The sequence below is a fragment of the Bactrocera oleae genome, chromosome 6 (genome assembly GCF_042242935.1).
Source record: "Bactrocera oleae isolate idBacOlea1 chromosome 6, idBacOlea1, whole genome shotgun sequence".
Classification (NCBI taxonomy): domain Eukaryota; kingdom Metazoa; phylum Arthropoda; class Insecta; order Diptera; family Tephritidae; genus Bactrocera; species Bactrocera oleae.
In genome coordinates this window covers 57980117-58000797 of record NC_091540.1, presented here as the reverse complement: position 1 = coordinate 58000797, position 20681 = coordinate 57980117, and the positions used below count along the sequence as shown (strand labels likewise).

General features: G+C 41.6%; 1 protein-coding gene and 1 long non-coding RNA gene across 3 annotated transcripts in view; one reads left to right on the top strand and one right to left on the bottom strand.

Moving 5' to 3' along the window:
- Window positions 1-20681, top strand: part of LOC118680386 (uncharacterized) — a 290728-nt gene that overhangs the window by 30672 nt on the left and 239375 nt on the right. The gene's annotated exons all lie outside the window — the stretch shown is intronic.
- The window catches only part of sls (sallimus), a 33734-nt gene that overhangs the window by 4675 nt on the left and 8378 nt on the right, over window positions 1-20681 (bottom strand). Inside the window, exons 3-14 of the mRNA XM_014234436.3 lie at window positions 17803-19381; window positions 17490-17719; window positions 16056-17420; window positions 13186-15987; window positions 9172-13127; window positions 7492-9094; window positions 7139-7426; window positions 6832-7069; window positions 5616-5787; window positions 5355-5541; window positions 2030-2375; window positions 635-1952 (exon numbers count right to left, since the gene is read on the bottom strand). Of these exons, the coding sequence (XP_014089911.2) occupies window positions 635-1952; window positions 2030-2375; window positions 5355-5541; window positions 5616-5787; window positions 6832-7069; window positions 7139-7426; window positions 7492-9094; window positions 9172-13127; window positions 13186-15987; window positions 16056-17420; window positions 17490-17719; window positions 17803-19381 (14084 nt within the window). The remainder of the gene's footprint in view (window positions 1-634; window positions 1953-2029; window positions 2376-5354; window positions 5542-5615; window positions 5788-6831; window positions 7070-7138; window positions 7427-7491; window positions 9095-9171; window positions 13128-13185; window positions 15988-16055; window positions 17421-17489; window positions 17720-17802; window positions 19382-20681) is intronic.

The following is a 20681-nucleotide window of genomic DNA, read 5'->3' as shown; positions in this document are numbered from 1 at the left end:
ACATCAGTTTTGAGATTTCAAGGTCACTATGGCCGTGATAATGTAGGGGTTTTATCCAAGGATCTTGAATTGTCAATTATTATTAGAGATTGACATAAAATAGTTGACCTGAATTTTTCAGATTTAAAGAACTGGCGAATCGAACAAACAAATGGTTAAAGCTTTCCAAGGGTTTAAATTCTAGAATTTTATTCTCTCTAATTGGACGCTCTCTCTGTCAAATTATTAATATATATTTTTAACAAAAGTTTGTATAAGTTTCGGATATTTCAGTTGTCTGTCCTATCCTATTCGGTTTTTAACAAGAATGGATTAAATGAAATAATACAGTGTTTCGAAAAATTTAAAAAATAATAGTGGGAATTTTGCTAAGAGATTAGAAATATTGTTTTTTATTGAATAAAGAGAACTGTTAGATATAATTTTTTCTGTACTTAAGCGTCTTAAGCGGTCTCTGTAACCTAAAACTTTCTATTCTTATTCGATATTCCTCAATTCGCTAAAAGGAGGGTACCCTTAAATATTTAGGTATATCTATTATTAAAATACCGTTATGTGATCTATGATTTGTTTCTTATATTCATACTATTGAACTTGGTTAAAAAAAAATTTGCAAAGATAACAAAATACTCACTTGAAAGTCAGGGGTTTCCGGTATAAGAGAACCCTCACGGAACCATTGCACACTGGTGGCCTTCACTTTACCGGTAACGGTGGTCTTGAATTGTGCTGGCATACCCTCCGACACGGAGACATCCTTCAGTGCGGTAATGGTTGGTGGGGCATCGAGATTCTCAATTGGACGCACCTTCAATTGAGCGCTGGTCTGAATACTGCCCAGCTTATTCTCGGCGACACACTTGTAAGTACCCTCATCCTCGGGGAAGGCCTCGGAAATCACCAGTTGATAGTATTCACTTTGACGTGTCATTTGGAAGTAACGCGATGGCTTCACAATATTCTCACCACGCAACCAACGTGCTGTCGGTGTGGGTTTACCCTCAATGCGACAACGGAAGATTACTTTGCTACCCTCCTCCACTGATTGACTCTTCAATTTCTCTACAATATGTGGTGGCTTCTCGCTGCCCGGTGTTGTGGGCTTATCTGGCTTAGTTGGTGATTGGACAATGCAATCAGCATCGCAACGTGCCTCACCGGCTACATTTACGGCAACACACTCATAACGGCCCGAATCTTCAGCAAATGGCTCGATAATGAGTAGCGTGTAAACATTGTCCTCTTCAAGCATTTTAAATTTAATGCTTGGCTGTACCTTCTGTCCATTCTTCAACCAATAGACATCCATTGGTCGTGTGCCGGTTACCTTGGCGTCGAAACGTGCCAATTGTCCAGTAGAAACAGTGGTGCTTTGAATCACATTCACAAAGCTAGGTGGTGTTAGGCCACCTTTGCCGGCACGACGACGTTCCTCGACCACCAAATTGGCGCTGCACTTAGCAGTGCCTCCACGATTCTCGGCAATACATGAGAATACGGCCGAGTCTTCGACGAACACCTGACGTATGATCAGTATGGATTTACCGCTGAAGGTGTGAATTTGTAAATCTGGTGAATTCTTGATGGGGAAGTTTTCACGGTACCACTTGACGGTGGGCATTGGTTCGCCATCGAATTCGACCTCAAATTTGGCCTGCTCGTTTTCAAACACGCGGCATGGTTGTATCTTTTTGGTGAACACTGGTGGTTTCGAAGGTTGTACGGGTCCCTTGACAACGCGCTCCTGCACGGTGCCCTTATGCTCCATTTCCGTAGTTTCGGTAGCAGTAATCTTGCGTGTAATTTCCAAATCGCCAACAACTTCCTTCTGTGTTTGTTGTTGTTTATTCATGATCACTTCGCGTCCATGCACCGACGATTCAGCAGGTTCAACTGGTGGTTTCTTTACAACCTTCTTAGCAGCTGTTGTTGTTGTTGTGGATTGCTCTTCCCTAAAAATAAAAATATATGAAGGGAAGATACTTAGTAAAGCGCAATTGAAAGCGAAATTTATATTTTGTAGACTTACAGATTGTCCTCGTAGGACTTGGCCATGCCCTTGGCAGCAGAACTCTGCACAACTTTCTCGCCAGGTATCGCATATTGATGTGTTTCCTTGCGCAAATTGGTCTCCTTTAGCAATTGCTCGGTTTCTAGTTCTTGCAATTTACTATAGTAATCCTCACTGCGTTTGGCATTGACGGTTTGTTGCCAGTCGGGTGTTTCGGTTTTGATTTGCTTGGGTTTCAGGTGTTCGACACCCTTTAGAGGTTTACCTTGATCGGCCAAATATTGTTTGCGCTCATCAAATATCTTCTCCAGCTCAGTTTCTTGACGTTCTTTCTGATAAGCAGTTAGCTCATAATCATACCAAGCTGTAGGCAGGAAGAGTAGTGGATTCGGTGAATAAAGGTTTTGGTCTTTACTCTTGTGGGTATATATATATATAAATTACAGTTATAAAGCAATACTTAGAAATACGTAAAAAGTAGTAGTAAAACTTTAGGCGAAATAAACTAAAATATACATTTTACTAATTTACGTTTAGCGATTCAAAGACGGTTCTAACAAATTGGAGCTTACCTGGTTTAGAAACATTTGCCGTTTAAAAACTAATTTGGAACGAGCATGCATACTTTTTATAAATACTTTGACGTTAAAAGCCTAATTTTGAGCTTTCAAGTTTAATGTGAGAGATCAGAAAATTTATTTGCAGGTTATGATTTTTGGATCATGCATATGTTTTGATTTCCAAGATTTTATAATCATTTTGAAGTAACTTTTTTCAGATATGTATGGTTGCTTCTAGCATTAACGGGTTTACTGGATACCGAAATTAGTCAATCGGCGAATTCTCTCAAACTTGAAAGCTCAACAGATGAGATGAGATCCAAAAAGGTATAAAAATTTCCTTAGTCCCTGAAAGATTGTCATTTAGTGGTTGCAAAACTATATTCAGGATATAAATACGTTTTGTGTTTTCGGAAAATTTGTTTTCGGAATTTAGAAAACTTTAAAAGTATATACATACAAAGCTTGTGAAAGTAATCTGTTGATGCTGAACATCACAAGTGCTTCTGAGATCCGAGTAAGTTCGTATAGTCACAGGCATAATCAGTATCATGAACCTTCGATAAGAACTAATTTTGTTCTTGAAAAATATGCCGGTTGACGCTGACTACTTAAAACCCTTTCAGAAGTAAATATTAAATATTAGAGTCTAATACAATATTTTTAAAGCAGTTAGTGTTTAATATACATATTTTCTTAAAAAAAAAAGTTCGGATCCTTTGGACTGAACTATCTACTGACATTTAGACTTTTCGAAGTATAGGTGGTTTCTTAAACCTCTCAGTCTACATTTTTACTGGTATTAATATATATTGATCGCTATTTTATATTAAGTTTGATTTCAGATCAAAAAATTTTTTAAAGAATTGTTTTCTGTAAAGGCAAATCAATCTTTTTCACTAGCTTTTTGATCACATTTATCCCATATTTTTTTTAAACGAAGAATAGCCGGCATCGAATTGCCATTTATCAACTTTCTATCTTATTAAAACAATAAAATCATCTTTTGAGCTATGGTATTCGTTTTATGCGAGTTGCCTATTCGATTCGTCACTCTCCAAGTGCTGGCGAATCGAAGACAGCTAATGATAATTCGTAAATTAATCATAAACGAAGTCATGCAAAACACATGCAAATTATTTGAATATCAAAAGTTGAAAGACGAGTTGTGATTTGGTGATTTATGGTTCAGAGACAACATGCTTTAAGCCTTCCATGGAGTTGAGGCAGATGTTAAGATAAAGAGAGATCTTCAAGTGATACATTTTTTTTGTTTTTTATAAATTTGTGAATAATAATTGCACAAGGTTAAATTAAATGATTTGGAAAATATCCAAAAATATTTAAAAGATATAGAAAGGTAGTACAACTGACACTGATCGAGCACACAGTAAAGAGAGATAGCGATAGAGACAGAGTTTGTGTAAAGCAAAGTGAAGGATAAAGACAGAGAGTGCATGAGCGAACTCTTGCCACATGCCTCAAAAAATTTTGTGATTTTCAAAAATTATACTAAATCAAGCAACAGTATTTTAAAAATCTCTACAGTACACTGCAAACGTTATGTTAAACTCAAAATACTCACTGATTATACACTAAACAAAACAATTATTACATAAACATTTATAAAAGTACTGTTTTTAATGACACAGAGTATAGATTTATAAACCTTAGCGTTGCATCGAAACTCCGCATTAAGTCAGCTATAGACGTTGCGCTCATCCAAAAGCGTCAGCAGGCTGGAGTGGTAGTACTTCGTGGATAGAAAGCAGCTTGGATGTGTGATTTTTTGTGGATTTTCTCGGAGAAGGAATGTCAGGATATTTGGCATTTAGGAGGGGAATAGGTATGAATAGGGATTGTTTTCAGGTATTGGGTATATCATAAGATTTTGAGTGTGCATGTAAATATTTAAATAATATCTAACTAGATTTCGCTGTTTCGAAAATTGTTGAAATATTGCTTTGGGTTTTGGTGTTGTATTTTTTGTCGAGAGAACCACAGCACAAAGGTACTCGTAAGTGAGTATTGAATTGGAGTTTTGAGTTGTCTTATACGATATTCAGAAATAAATATTTTTTGTATAGAGTATAAAGTCTTACATAGAAAATTTGTGTCGAGTTGTTCGGAAATATTTTAAAATTGTTTTAGAACAAAATAAGTGAGGTCGTGGTTGTACTCTGAAGTATTGTTTCAGTATCACAAATGCAATAATTGTTTGTGGACTTGGAAAGAGTCTTAAGTTTGTAATTGAAAGGTTTTGAAATAATGCTGGTTTTGTACCGTTATCATTTTGAAAAATCTCCTATATGCGTTTAACTTTAAAATTTACGATTACCTAATGCTTTAAATATATTTTTGAGCGTGTATTTTGGTATAATAAAATATGGTTACAGTGGTAGTTTTGGTTGTGGCAGTGGTGAAAATGTTTATGTATATATACAATGCTTAATGTATTTTTTGTTATTGAAAAAGTAGTAAATTTGAATTTGTTTTAAAAGAGAACACCTATAAACTACATTCGTTTGTGAGTATCGAAAAATAAATGCGTATATATACATATATAAGTAAAGTATATAAGTATAGGTATATATATTTATAAAAGTCTTTTTGTTATTGTTTTTGGAGTGCATAACTGACTAGTCTAGTGTTTAAAAAAATATATGTTTTTTTATATATTTTTTTTATAAACTAATTTCGTATTAGAAAAGCTAAGAGTAGTTGTGTTAATTTCTGTAGTGCTATGTAAGTAAATGTACATAAGGTATCCAGCGTGTACTTACGACGTGGTGAATTCTTCAATACACCGCGATAATCGTCTGAACGTTCGACCACATTCAGTTCGGTGGTGGCGATCGATTCACCAACGGAATTTCTAGCGATCACTTCCACTTTGCCTGTGTCGTATTGTCGTGTTTTTGGAATATCCAAATGGAACATTCCATCGTTCGTTAGTTTGTAACGTGAGCCCTGATTGTTGGTGAAAGAATTTCAGTTAGTATTTGATATTATAATTGTTAATTTTTGTTTTTGTGGTGACTTACATGCACAACGGTGTGTCCATTGATGAGCCACATAACTCTGGGACGTGGATGGCCAGTTACGCGTACACAGAAACGTGCGGGTTCGCCCTCCTCAACGGTCTGTGGTTCCAATTTGCTAACGAAAGTCGGTTTGGCTCTTGGTTTTGCATCAGGATCGACCTCTTCTGGTACGCTGTACAAATATTTTGATAACGAAATTATATAAAATTATTACTTTTCGTAAAATTTTAAAAGGTTTCCTTAGAATTTCCTATCTCATTAACTGGTAATAATATGCTAAGCTTCTTTGAATGATTAAAAACCACAAATTTTATAAAACCACATTGTTTTTTTGTAATTAAATTTTTCGACTCTGTCGATTTTGTGGTATAGCGATAATAAATTTAGTACCCTCCTATGGAAATATGCGACAACACTGATATACCATTTTAAGATTATATGTAATAAATATTTTTTTCTATATTGAGTAAAGGATGGCAACCCTTTCTTAAAAAAAGTATATCATCGCTACTTTCATTATTATTCTATATATTATTTTCTAAAAATTTAGTGTCAAAATTTGTGTTTTTAATTTATATTTTTGAAAATATATGGCAACTCTGCTAAATGATTATTGTAATTGAAAATATGGACGAATATTAGATACGATTAATTGAAGAAATCGCTTGGCTCAATATTGTGTAGCATATATTATATAATATTATATTAGTAATTAAATATGTACATATCATAATTGAAATTTAAAAATAGTATTGCCAGACTGATATATTTTATTTGTAATTTCATAACGAATTTTATTGGTAATGAAATTTAATGCGTTAATTATTATAAAATTCAATATAATAAATTTTTATTAAAAATATGGCAACACTTTTTCCTAGTTAAATGCATTGCTAATATAAATATCGATGTGGTAACTCTGTATTTGCATATTGTGATGACTTTTAATTAATAATAATATAAATCTGTATTAAAATAAATTGAGTGGCAACCTTAAATTTTTTGGATTATTAATTACAGAAATTCTATAAAGTTTCTTCCCGTCAAGTACCTACCTACATAAAATCAGTTTTATAATTGACTACTTCACTGTTTAATATATAAGTATAATAATAAATATGTTAGAAAAGGTGGCAACTATTAACATCTTTACTGTTTGTAAACTAACAGTTTTTATAAAAAATAAGTCAAAATTCAATTAACGAGCGGTACTTACACTTGCCACGAAGCTTCCATTTCACGTATGCGCTGAATAGATGTCTCCTGCATATGAGCTGGCAGCTGTGAGTCATAGACAATGCCAGGCTTGCCAGAGACCTTAATGAAAGCGCGAGTCTCATCCTTGCCATAGAGATTGGTCGCACGGCACACATATTCACCGCTGTCCTCTGGATAGACCCAGCCAAAGTTCATGGCTACATAACCGAAATCGTAGATGGGTTGGAAGCGATTTTCTGCGAGTTTCAAAGAAATAAGTTAGAGAAACCTGTATAAGTTTTGAATTCTCTAAAGCTGATACTCACTGTACAACAATGGCTTGCCGTTAAAGAACCATTCAACCTTCATGTTTGGATCACCAACTGGCGCCAATTGACATTCAAATTTGGTGGTTGCCATCTCGGTAAGCGAGGTCTGATCCTTGATTTGTGTAACGAAACGAGGTGGTTGCTTACGATCCGGATCGAAGAGATCATCCTCAGTCAAATGCACCTCTGAAGTATATTTCTTAATGGTGGCCTCCATTTGAGTGAGTGTTTCATTGCGTTTCATGCCACGTGGCACTTGGTTTTGCAGCATAATTGTTGGTAGTTCTGTAAGCAGATAAGTAATTGTTATTATAATAATTTTCTTGGAATTTTCTAAGGTGATTACTTACTCTTGCATGAAACTGTCGCCTTGGTGCGTGCCTCGCCGTGTTTGTTCACCGCACGACAAACATATTCGCCAGAGTCTTCAGAATAAACATAGAGAATATCGAGCGATACATAGCCCATATCGAAAATAGTTCTGTAACGGTGACCGCTTGGTAATAACTTGCCATTGCGATACCATTCCACACGTAAATTGGGATCGGTCTTCGGTTCCACTTGGCATTCGAAGCGCATAGCTTCAGATTCTTCAGCAGTGACATTTTGAATTTCCGTAATGAATTCTGGTGGACCGAAATCGGGTTCCTCAATCCTGGGTACATCGGGTATGCGACCACGTTCGAGTTCCTTCAACTTTTCGGCGGTCATGCTATCAGGCAATTGTGTATCGTACACAATGCTATGCTTACTCTTGCAAGTAACCTTGGCAGTGGTGGTAGCTGTGCCCCATTTGTTGGTAGCGCGGCAAGTGTACTCACCAGCATCACGTACATAAATGTAATCGATGTCCAAAGCGATAAAGCCGAAATCGTTTAGTTGATGTACACGAGAGCCAGTGGGCATAGGACGTCCATTGTAGAACCAGTCAATGCGCATTGTTGGATCGCCAACTGGTTCAACACGGCAATCGAAGTGTATTGGGCCACCTTCGGGCACATCGAGGTTATCCTTAATATCCTCAGTAAATTTAGGTGGATTTGGTTGCTCCTCATCGATGATGATTTCTTCACGTTTATGCATACTCTCCTCCAATTTCTGCAAGCTTTCGGTGCCTGTGCGGAAGTTTGAAGGCAATTGTGGTTCAACAATGATGCCTTGACGGCCTTTTACTTGCAGTTTGCATGAAACTGTCGCTTCACCATGTTTATTGGTGGCCTTGCAAGTATACAAACCACTATCACGTTGATAACAACCGGCAATTTCCAAAATGACAAAACCGAAATCATTGATTGTCTTGATGCGCGAACCAGCCCACAAAGCTTTACCATTGTGGAACCAATCGACGCGCATGCTCGGATCATTAACCGGTTGCAAGCGGCATTCGAAATGCGCCAGCGAATTTTCAGTGATGACCATATCAAAAGGTGTTGTAATAAATTCTGGTGGCTTGCCACTATCATCTTCGGGCACGAATTCTGTGCTACGCCCACCGAGACCCTCAAGTTCGGCAATACGATCAATGGTACCCTCCATACCCTTGGGCAGTTGAGATTCCATAATAATGCTACGTTTACCTTGTATCTTCATGGTGGCAGTGGTCACAGCCTCACCGTATTCGTTAATAGCACGGCAAGAATATTCGCCAGAGTCCTCGGGATAAACAGGCGAGATCTCCAGAATGGCAAAACCGAAGTCACAAAATGTGCGGAAACGTGAGCCAGCTTTAAGTGGACGTCCATTCCAGAACCATTCAACGCGCAAGCGTGGATCGTCAGTCGGTGTGACGCGTGCTTCGAAATGAGCATTCTCACCTTCACGCAGATTGTCGATATTCTCGAGTGGTACGGTGAAAACAGGTGCTTTGCCCTTGCTCTCTTCAACAGTTTCGTCGCGTGTACGAACCATGCTGTATTCGAGGTTAGCGATCTTCTCCAAACCGCCTTCCATGCCCTGTGAAAGTAAATAGGGATAAATGAGAAAGTGATTATTTTGAACTCCTCAAAAGAAAAGTGTTTTGAAATACTTACGCGTGGCAGTTGTGAGTCCAGAATCAAGTTGGCCTTGGAAGTACACTTCAGTGTGGCGCGTGTTACGTCTTCGCCGTACTTATTGACGGCGCGGCACTCATATACACCTGAGTTTTCTTCGTAACAGTACAAAATGTCCAATATTACAATACCGAAATCGTGGAAAGTGCGGAAACGATGACCATGTGGTAACTTTTTACCATTGAAATACCATTCGACCTTAAGATCTGGATCGGTGACTGGTGTAAGACGTGCTTCAAAGTGCGCACTCTGTCCCTCAACCAGTTTTGTGATATCCGCAATTTGTGTAATAAATTTGGGTGGTTCGGCAACCACTGGTGCACTGGTATCGCCCTGTTGTCCTTGTGGACATTCAAGTTCACGAATTCTTGGCAGTGAATCGGGCTGCAAACTGTCATAGAAGACGCCACCACGACCACCGCAGTTGAGTGTAGCGCGTGTGAAATCTTCACCATACTTATTGTAGGCGCGGCACATGTACTCACCACTGTCGTGGTCTTGCAAATAGGCAATATCCAAAACAACATAGCCGAAATCGGATACGGTCTTGATGCGGTTGGAGTGGCGTAAAAGTTTACCATTGTGATACCACTCAACTTTAAGTTCAGGATCATTGACTGGTATGAGTGTGCACTCGAAGTGAGCCGACTGTCCATCCTTGAGTCCTTCCAATGATTGGATGTGTGAAGTGAAACGTGGTTTCTGTCCACGTGGCTTCTCAACACATTCCAAAACGCAGCTAATTTCGGCGCTGCCATATTTATTGGTTGCACGACAAGTGTAGGTGCCAGAGTCTTCAATCTTGGTACCAAGAATTTCCAAAGCGACCATGCCGAAAGCATAGATGGTGCGCACACGATGACTAGCCTCCAAAACTTTACTATTGTAGAACCACTCAATGACCATACTTTGGTCACCAGTCGGTATAAGATTGGCTTCGTAGTGCGCAATCTCACCCTCACCAACATCCTTGATGTCAATGAATTCGGTGGTGAAGCGTGGAGCCATACCTTCTTCTGGCTTCTCTGGTTTTGTGCCATCCTTACGGAGTGACTCTTCCAAATCTTGAATTTGTTCCAAACCTTCGGCACCCTTTGGATGCTGTGTTTTCTCGATAATGCTTTCCTTGCTGGTGCAGAAAATGGTGGTGGTGGTAAAGGCTTCGCCGGCCTTATTGTATGCCTTGCAAGTGTAAATACCTTGATCGCGTTCGTAGACTTCAGTTAAGTCCATAGTGACGAAACCGAATTCACTAGTCATCTTGAAACGTGAGCCATGCTGTAGAATCTTGCCGTTGAAGTACCATTCAATGAAGAGGTTAGGATCTTCTTTAGGTTCAACATTACCTTCCAAATGCAAGGATTGTGCCTCTGAAAGATGGAACTCAGCTTGCAATGGTTTCGTCCAAATCGGCGCTGGATATTGGGTTTCGGGTTTCGAAACTTGGCGTGAATAACGATTGGCCAATTCTTCTTCAGTTTCCTTAACAGCCTCCAAACCGGCTTCACCTTGTGGATGTTGGGTATCCAAGAAGAAGGTCTTACCGCCTGTGCACTTGAGTGTGCCAGATGTGGTGGCTGAACCTTTGCTATTTGTTGCCTTGAGCGTGTACACACCACTATTCTCTGGATAGGTATTCGATAAGTCCAAAGCACAGTAGCCGAAGTCATAAATTGACTTAAATTTAGCGGCAGCTTGTAGTGGTTGTCCATTGTAGGACCATTCGATTTGCATCGTTGGGTCACGGGAGGGTTCGACCATCGATTCGAAACGTACATTATCACCCTCCTTACATTCGATATTGTTCAAATGAGTAGTGAACACAGGGACTTCATAAGCAGGTTCTGGAGCCTCAGGGCGTCCTGGTTTGGGTGCTTCCAATTCTCCAATGCGCGACAGAGAGTCTGGATGTAGCGACTCACCTTGCAACCAATGACGATCTTCAATCTTAAGACTGCATGTCGATACGGCTTCACCGATTTGGTTCGTGGCCTTGCAAGTGTAAATGGCGGAGTCATCCGCACGTAATCCATTAACCGATAGTGTAACCAAGCCAAAGTCGAAAGTGCTGCGTATACGGGAACCGGTGGTAAGTGAAATACCATTTTTGAACCATTCAATACGCAAGTTTGGATCGGCACGTGGCTCAACTTGAGCTTCGAGCAGTACATGTTGACCTTCTGAGAGCTTATCGTAGCTCTGTAAGTGTGTAGTGAAGACTGGTGCCTGTTGTGGTGTTGTGTCTACAAACATTTCTGGCACACGATTCATGGACGCCTCCTTCAGGCGAATGGCTTCCCACGATTCGGGAATCAAAGGTTCGCCGGCAATGTTAGCTTTAGTTTTAACTTTCATAGCGGTAGAGGAGACGGCTTCACCGGCAGCGTTATACGCGCGGCACATGTATACACCAGCGTCCTCAGGTACCACTGCGTTAATGTCGAGTGTAACGAAACCGAAATCGTGTGTGGTGCGCAGACGTGAGCCCATTTGCAGCTCAACACCGTTGATATACCATTCGAATTTCAGTGATGGATCACCAACTGGTACAACACGTGCCTCGAAGTGTGCATGTTGACCCTCCCATAACTCAGATGGGCCAGTAAGCAATTGCGTGAATATTGGTTTCTCGAAAGCACGCTCTGGTTCTTCAGCACGTGGTACTGATGGGCGTTCAAGTTGATGAATACGGCTGATACTATCCGGATGTTGGGTATCCATTTGGATGGAGGCTTCGGAAACTACACGCATAGAAGCGGTAGTGACTGCTTCACCCAATGGGTTAACAGCGCGACACATGTAGACACCTTCATCTTCTTTGCGAATATGGGAAATATCCAGAGAGACAAAGCCGAAGTCATGTTGTTTGGTGATGCGCGAGCTATCCTCGATGATCTTCTCGTTGCGGTACCATTCCACTTTCAGATTTGGGTCGCCAACCGGTATAAGGCGGCATTCGAAGTGTGCAGTTTGATGTTCATTAATGCGATCGATATTTTGCAGTGGTTGAGTAAACACTGGGCGTTGACGGGTGCCAGGTGTTTCTACTTCGGGACGTTGGAATGGAGCATTCGATTCGAGTTTACGAATTTTCTCCAAACCTTCAGGATGTTGAGTTTCCGAAATAATAGTGCCACGTGCATTGACTTTCAAGCTAGTCGAAGAAACGCATTGGCCCATATTGTTGATAGCACGTACAGAGTATTCACCAGCATCTTCTGGCACAGCGTGTGTGACATCCAATGAAACATAACCGAAATCGAAAGTAATGTGGAAGCGTGAAGCCGATGGCAGTGGTTTGCCATTGTGATAGAACTCAATGCGCAAATTGGGATCATGAACGGGAGCAACCTGTGCCTCAAAGTGCGCAGTTTGACCTTCAAAGATCTCGGTGGTGCCGCGCAGTTCGACTGTGAAGTGCGGTGGACCGATAGGCAAATCGCCAGGTTCAGTGCGTGCCGGTGCAGACTTGGACTCCAATTTTTGGATTTTCTCCAAAGCATCTGGATGTTGTGTGTCCAGAATCATGCTGCGTCGGTTCAATATACGCACATTGCAGGTGTTGACAGCCTCACCAAGCAAATTGGTGGCTTTGCACATGTAGGTGCCAGTATCTTCCCCATAGACATACAATATATCCAAAGCGACATAACCGAAATCGTGTGTAGTTCTAAAGCGATGACCAGTTGGCAATTGTTTGCCATTGCAGAACCATTCAATCTTCAAGTTAGGGTCATTAATTGGTTCGACACGACACTCCAGATGACCATGTTCGCCTTCCTTGAGATGTTCCAAGTTGCTGAGCGGAGTTAAGAATATTGGTTTCTGACCCTTTTCTTCCACAACGGCTTTAGTGGGTGGTGCATAATTCTCAAGTTGACGAATCTTCTCCAAACGCTGGGCATCCATAGTGTCGAAGTCCAATGTCTTATTTGCTGTAAATAAATTAGATGTTTTACAAGTGACCTTATTGTGCATGTGATCGACGCTTACCTGTTACGTTTACAGCACAAGTCGTGACAGCTTCCCCTACGGCATTCTTAGCCTTGCACATGTAAGTGCCTGTATCTTCAGCATGTGTGTATAAAATATCTAAAGCGACGAAGCCGAAATCGTATGTGGTCTTGAAACGATGACCAGTTTGAATGGGTGTGCCATTGCAATACCATTCCACTTTCATGGTAGGATCATTAACTGGTGTTAAGGTGGCTTCCAGATGTACGGGTGTGCCTTCATTGACATTTGCGTTGCGCAGTGGACGTCCGAATTGTGGACGTTCGGCCAGGAATTGATCTTCTTCGACCTTGCGTTGATAGCGCGACTCATCTTCCAAGTGCTGGATCTTTTGCAAAGCTTCCTCGTGTTGTGTTTCGCGAATGATGCCTGACCTCGATTGTACATTGAGGTTAATAGAGTTGACAGCTTCGCCCAAGTTGTTGGTAACACGGCACGTATATTCGCCACTATCTTCAGCATAAACGGTAAGGATATCCAAAGCGGCAAAACCAAAGTCGTAAGTGGTGCGGAAGCGATGACCTGTGCTCAACGCCTTGCCGTTGTGGAACCATTCCACTTTGAGATTGGGATCGGGATATGGTTCAATACGGCATTCGTAGTGCGCGCTCTGACCTTCAACCAAATTGGTGGGACCAATTAGTTTCGTAACAAAACGTGGTGGTTGGCTAACCACATATTCTTCCTCTTCGCGGCGTTGATACCTAGTGTGGTCTTCTAGCTGATGTATCTTATGCATAGCCGCCTCATGTTGAGTTTCCATTTGAATCGAAGTCTTCGATTGTACAATGAGCGAAGCTGATGTAACAGCCTGGCCGAGTTCGTTTACAGCACGGCAAGTGTAAGTGCCTGAGTCTTCGGGATTCACATATTTCATATTGAAAGCAACATAACCAAAATCGTGCATTGTGGTGGTACGGTTTGAAGCTTCAATGGGTTGTCCATTTCGCAACCATTCAACCTTCAGATGTGGATCACCAACAGGTATCAAGCGTGCTTCAAAGTGTACAGCTTGACCTTCGGCGACGCGTACATCGCGCACAGGCAAAGTAAAAACTGGTGCCTGGTTAACAACCTCGTCTTGTACGCTGATGCGTTGACGTTTAGCGCCATCTTCCAAATGTTGTAGACGTGGCAGAGCGCTCTCATGTTGCGATTCCAAGTAGATGGATTTTTTGGTGTGAACAATAGCGACAGCTGAGGTTATGGCTTCACCGACAGCGTTGAATGCACGGCAAGTGTAAGTGCCGGCATCCTCGGGCAAACAGGACATAATATCCAAAGCTACGAAACCGAAGTTGTTGGTTTCAGTAAAGCGCGAGCCAGATTTCAATGGCAAGTTATTGTGATACCATTCGACACGCATTGTTGGATCCGACACCGGAATCAAGCGACATTCGAAATGTGCGCGTTGATTTTCCTTGATTTCGACATTCTTTAGGGAAGTGGTAAAGACTGGCGCTTGTTTGGTGGTTTCATCGACTTCTTCACGACGTGAATAGCGCGAACGATCCTCCAAATAATGGATCTGCTCGAGACCGGCTTCATTTTGTGTAACAGTAACAATTTGTTCACTGCTGCGACATTGTAATTCTACACGCGTCTCATCGGAGCCAATCAAATTGACGGCGCGGCAAGTGTAAATACCAGAATCCTCAGAAATTAAATCAACAATGTCCAAAGCTACATAACCAAAGTCATGGATGGGACGGAAGCGATGACCAACTGTGATGGGACGACCATTCTTAAACCACTCAACCTTTAAGTTCGGATCGGTGACAGGTTCGATTTTACATTCGAAATGAGCATGACCACCCTCACGTGTATTGGTCAGACTCTTGGGGTGTGTTAGGAAACGTGGACGCACATTAACTATCTCATCAACAAATTCGCTACGGCGATAACGTGATGAATCTTCCAAATAAGCAATCTTCTGTAGACCAGATTCGTTCTGTGTCTCCAAGATTAGATCGCTCTTAGCAATAATGCGTACTGAGCATGAGGTAACGGCTTCACCAAGCTGATTACGTGCCTGGCAGGTATACACACCTGAATCAACGGCATAGCAGCCGAGCAAATCGAGCGCAACATAGTCAAACTCATATGCTGGACGGAAACGATGACCGGTTTTAATGGGTTTACCATTAACGAACCACTCAACGCGCATGCTGGGATCACCCACCGGCTGCAAGCGGCATTCCAAATGTACATTGGTGCCCTCAACAGTTTCGATATTATGCAGTGCACGTGTGAATTGCGGCGCCTGCATAACAGTGATGTCTTCTTCGACATGATGACGACGACGTGTCGAGTCTTCCAGTTGGTGTATTTGCTCCAGTGACATTTCGTTTTGTGTTTCGGTCACAATATCCGAGCGATCAATAATACGTACACAGGAAGAGGTGTGCGCTGATCCCAAATGATTTGTGGCGCGGCAGGTATATTCGCCCGAGTCGGCTGTGATGGCCTGTACAATATCCAATGCGACGAAACCGAAGTCGTAGTAGGTGCGGAAGCGTGAGCCTACGGTAATGGGGCGGCCATTGTGGAACCACTCAACACGCATAGTGGGGTCACCCATTGGCTCCAGACGGCATTCCAAATGTATATTTTTGCCTTCATGAATCGGTTTGTGATCGGAGAGTGGTTGCACGAAGATCGGCTTCGACTTGGAAATCTCTTCGATGTCATAGTGAGGTTCAACAAATGGTTTGTTTTCTAAGTTTTGAGTCTTTTCGTAAAGACCGCGGTGCATGCTAGATGTGTCTATGCTGGAACGAGCTGTGAAATAGCGAAAAATATTATTAGATCTAATGCTTTGGACATTTTTGAGGGGAGTTTTAACTTACTTTCTACTACCATTGTTCCTTGCAACTGTGCTTCACCTAACTTATTTCTGGCTACAACAGTGTACACGCCTGCATCTTCGGCACGTACTTGTGAGATATCTAGAGCCACATAACCAAAGTCGTGGTAGGTTTGTATACGTGTGGCTGCGCTAATGGCACGCCCATTGTGATACCATTCAATTTGCAAGCTAAGGTCGCTTTGTGGCTCAACGCGTGCCTCGAAGTGAGCTCGCTGGCCCTCCAAAATTTTATTGGTGCCCTTCATTGGACCAAGGAAGCGTGGAATTTGTGTAATCTTGGTCTCTTCTTCCTCAGTGCGTCCGTAACGCGTTGAGTCCTCCAAGTGCTGTAGCTTTTCCAAACCACCGGGATGTTGAGAGTCGGAGACGATGTCCTTCTTTGAAAGAACGGTCAATTGTGCGGTGGTTGTATCTTGACCGATGGCATTGTAAGCGTGGCAAGTGTAAGTGCCGGCATCGTAAATTGTCAGTTGCTTAATGGTTAGTGCAACATAGCCAAAGTTGAAGAAGGTTGTGCTACGTGAGCTAGCTTCTAGTGGCTGGCCATCCTTCAGCCATTCCACACGCATAGTAGCATCACCGATGGGCTCAAGACGTGCCTCAAAGTGAGCGTGTGCGCCCTCACGTATGTCCAATTGATTTTGGATTGGACTTTTGAATTGTGGTGGTGCAATTGGTTCAGGCACCTCCTGTACATGACGACGTTGCTGAGATTTCCTATAGTCTTCCAGCTCTTCAACCTTCTCAATATAACGTTGTTGTTCGGGTATGCCCAAGTCGGCGGTTACTTCGGAACGTATAATCACACGAATGTTCGAAGTACTTGTGGCTTCGCCCACGCGATTAACTGCACGCACTGTATACGAACCAGCATCTTCAGCCCGTAGGTGCAAGATGTTTAGGGAGACGTAGCCGAAGTTGAAGATTGCAGTGATTCGCGAGCTAGCAGTTATTGGACGGCCATCTTTGTACCATTCGACACGCATGGTGGGATCATTAACCGGCGTAATTTGAGCTTCAAAGTGCACATTTTTACCCTCCTCAAATTCGCCCAAATCTCTTAATGGACGAATAAATACGGGAGCTTGCTTCATGAGTTCCTCAGAGCTCTCCTGGCGCTGATAGCGCGAGTAATCCTCCAATTGATTGATATATTGTAAACTATTTGGATTCTGAGAGCTTTGCTCGATAGAGGGACGTTGGATGACAGAGAGAATTGCACGGGATTCGGCAACACCGGCCGCATTGGTGACGCGACACATGTACTCACCGGAGTCGTGTGTCATAATGCTCAAAAGATCGAGCGCTATGAAACCAAACTTAAATACAGAGGTAGCGCGTGAGCCTACATGAGACATGGAAAGTTAGATTAGTATCAGAAACAATGAATTTCGGTTGTATGCTGTTAACTTACTTGCTGCCAATGGTTGCCCGTTTAGGTACCATTCTACGACCATAGTTGGATCACCAACTGGTTCGATGCGTGCCTCCATATGCACTCTATTACCCTCGACTTGTTGCACATTTTGCAATGGTATAATAAATTGTGGTGGTGGGTAGACACGATCTTCCTCACCAGGGCGCAAGTGTGGCTTTGCGCGTTCTACATGACGTAAGTAAATTATCTCTGGACCAGGCACGTGCCTTTAGTGTTGTGAGAAGAAAGTGACAAAATTAAGATATTGCGAGATATATGTATTGGTATGTGTTGGAATTTTAATACTCACTCTGGTTCGATGACTTTCGTTGGTCGCGGCAAATTGAGACGTCTTTGCTCAGGAGTTGGTTGTTCTCTAGGTACTTCTACATAGAGTCTAGCACGATTCGCAGACGAACCGGCAATATTTTGTGCTGTGCACTGATACCAGCCGGCATCGGTGGCTTTAACGCGTGGAATTTCCAAGCATGTAGCGCCACCATCAATACCGATATAACGTTCAGCAGTCGATGTAATCTGCACACCGTCCTTTTGCCATGTAATACGTGGAACGGGTGTGCCAATGGCATTGGCGCTCATGGTAATGGGTTCACCTTCACGTACGGTCATTGTGCTGAAGCGTTGAACAAACTGTGGTGCGACAACTTGCTCCTTTTCCAACACATTCAATTGCGCTTCGATGGCAACTTCACCAGCCTTATTGCGGGCCAAACACTGTACTGCGCCAGTATCCAAACGGCTAACACTGGTAATCATCAGCGAGTGGCTACCAGATTCGTTGACAAGTATTTTATGTGACACATCGTCTTTGACTGGACGACCGTTGATAAGCCAAATAACCTCAGGATAGGGATTACCAGTTACACGACAATCGAAACGTGTCATGCGTCCCTCGGTGACCTCGCGATCAGTATATCCCTTGACAAAAGCGGGTGGTAAGGCTTTACCAGCTTCCAATTGCTCAGCCGTCACATCGACTGGCTTCGGTTCGTGTGCGGTTTCGGTAGCTGGTTCGACAGCCAAAACGGCCGAGGAGACTACACAACCCTGTGTATTCTCGGCGAGCAGTGTATAATGACCAGCATCCTGGTAGGTGGCATTCTTAACACGCAACGTTGCTATACCACTGGAATAAGTGGTCTCATATTTTTGCGATGCTACCAGACGTTGTCCATTATGGAACCAAGTTAGGCGTGGCTTGGGATTAGAGCCAACCTTAGCGCTGAAAACAGCATCAGAACCTTCAATAAGTTTCGAGTTGCGTGGTTTCTGATTAATTTGTGGCGCATGTGCTGGACCCATGGTACGATCCAATTCTTGCGTCAAATATTGGTCCTGCTCGTATGCCGAACGACGTGTAATAGCTTCACGATATTGCACTTCACGTAGCAAACGATACTCAAATGTATCGACACGGAACTCCTCCTCGACGGAAGTGTACGAATAGCCGTTGGTATACAATGACTTTTCGAATTTTTGCACAGGCTGCAGTACAGGCATTGGTGCACCCTCTGGCTGAATGTAAACACTACATATGGCCTCGCCATATTGATTACGTGCCGTACACGTGTATTCACCTTCATCACCCGGTCCGATTTGATTAATCAATAGCGACACTTCACCGGTGGCCTCATTGTAGCTCATACGAAACTTTTGCGACTCGAGAAGTGGTGCGCCTTTTCGGGTCCAAGAAACGAATGGCTTTGGATTGCCACGGAGTTTGCCCTCGAACAGGGCGTTGCCACCCTGAGCGAAACGGGCATTCTTGAAAATTTGTTCGAAAATCGGTGGTGAAATATCGCCTTGACCGTAGACATGAGTCAGTGCGGGCGGAGTGTAGGCACCGTCTGCGCCAACATGTTGTTGCACTGTAACGGAATAGAGAATTGTTGAAATCAATTAGTTTTATTTAAAAATTGTGGGATTATCCTTACAAGAGAAGCAATTGAAATATTTTCTTAGAAATTTGCGAATAGAATGCGCACCATTATTCATTATGGAATCATTTAGCAAGCTGCGATTCTTTACTGAGAATTTGGACAAGCTCTAAAAGCTTGTTTAAAAATTTCACTGAAAATTATTGTTTACGTGCCGGGAAATGAATGTTTAGAATAATGGAGAATTTTGAAAAAATAAATTTGAAAGCTGTTTACAAATCAAAATATGAACACGAAAATTAAAAAAAAAAATTCCACAAATGCAGGGTTGTTAAATAATTTTTAGTGCATATACATACATATTATTTACATGGTTTTTCCCATATAGTATATATATATATATATATGTAAATAAGAGAGCAGGGTCTCACGAAAACTTGAAATTGTACTTTTAAATGTCCGAGTGGCCCGAACAGCGTTGCTCTCGATTGCCAATGCCAATATTTGCCAATTTTTTACTATCCTCATTTGATCTTGTTTTATATTTAGACTGCCAACGGAAGCCTCTCCAATTTGTGACTCATCGCTGAGTTATTTTTTTAGATTGCCAAAAAGTTCATTGCAGTTTGGCTTTCTGCTATTGCTATTCTTTTCGATTTAAAAAACAAAATCGTTTTTAAAAATAGACAAAATATCACACTAAATAATAGTGGGAGATTTCGACTTCGAAACAGCTGATCTGCAAGTCTCTCTCACTCTCCCAAACTCTCTCGTATATTCGTGCTGAAAACAATAAACGCGCAGGTGCTAACAGCTGTTGGCCACCACATAAAAGAGTAATATGCTCATACGGATTAATATTTGTGGGAAATTTCCCCGTTTATCTAAGAGTGTGAGTGTTGGAGCGAGTCGACTATATAACATATGAAAGCAATATATACAGAGATTATTTTCAACTTATGCTCTCTACATTTTTTGAAGATTCCTATTTTTATTTTGTCTGCGTTTATTTAGTGTGACCAAATGTATTGACCCACTTTTCTGATTGATGGCTTTTTGGGTGTGAAGGGCCAGGCCAATAGTTGACGAGGTACCGTATAGCCGCCGGTATGGTGAGTATATGTGTGTCAAGTGGTTGAAGGAAAGTGTGTCGGCGTGTGGAATGTGATCTATTTTTAGGTATTTTTCCGTAGTGGACTTTTTTCTAAAGAAATTTTATAAGTTCTCTAATTAGTTTTTTTGTTTTTCGGTTGATTTTTAAAAAGTTTTGAATAATAATTAAACTATAAAA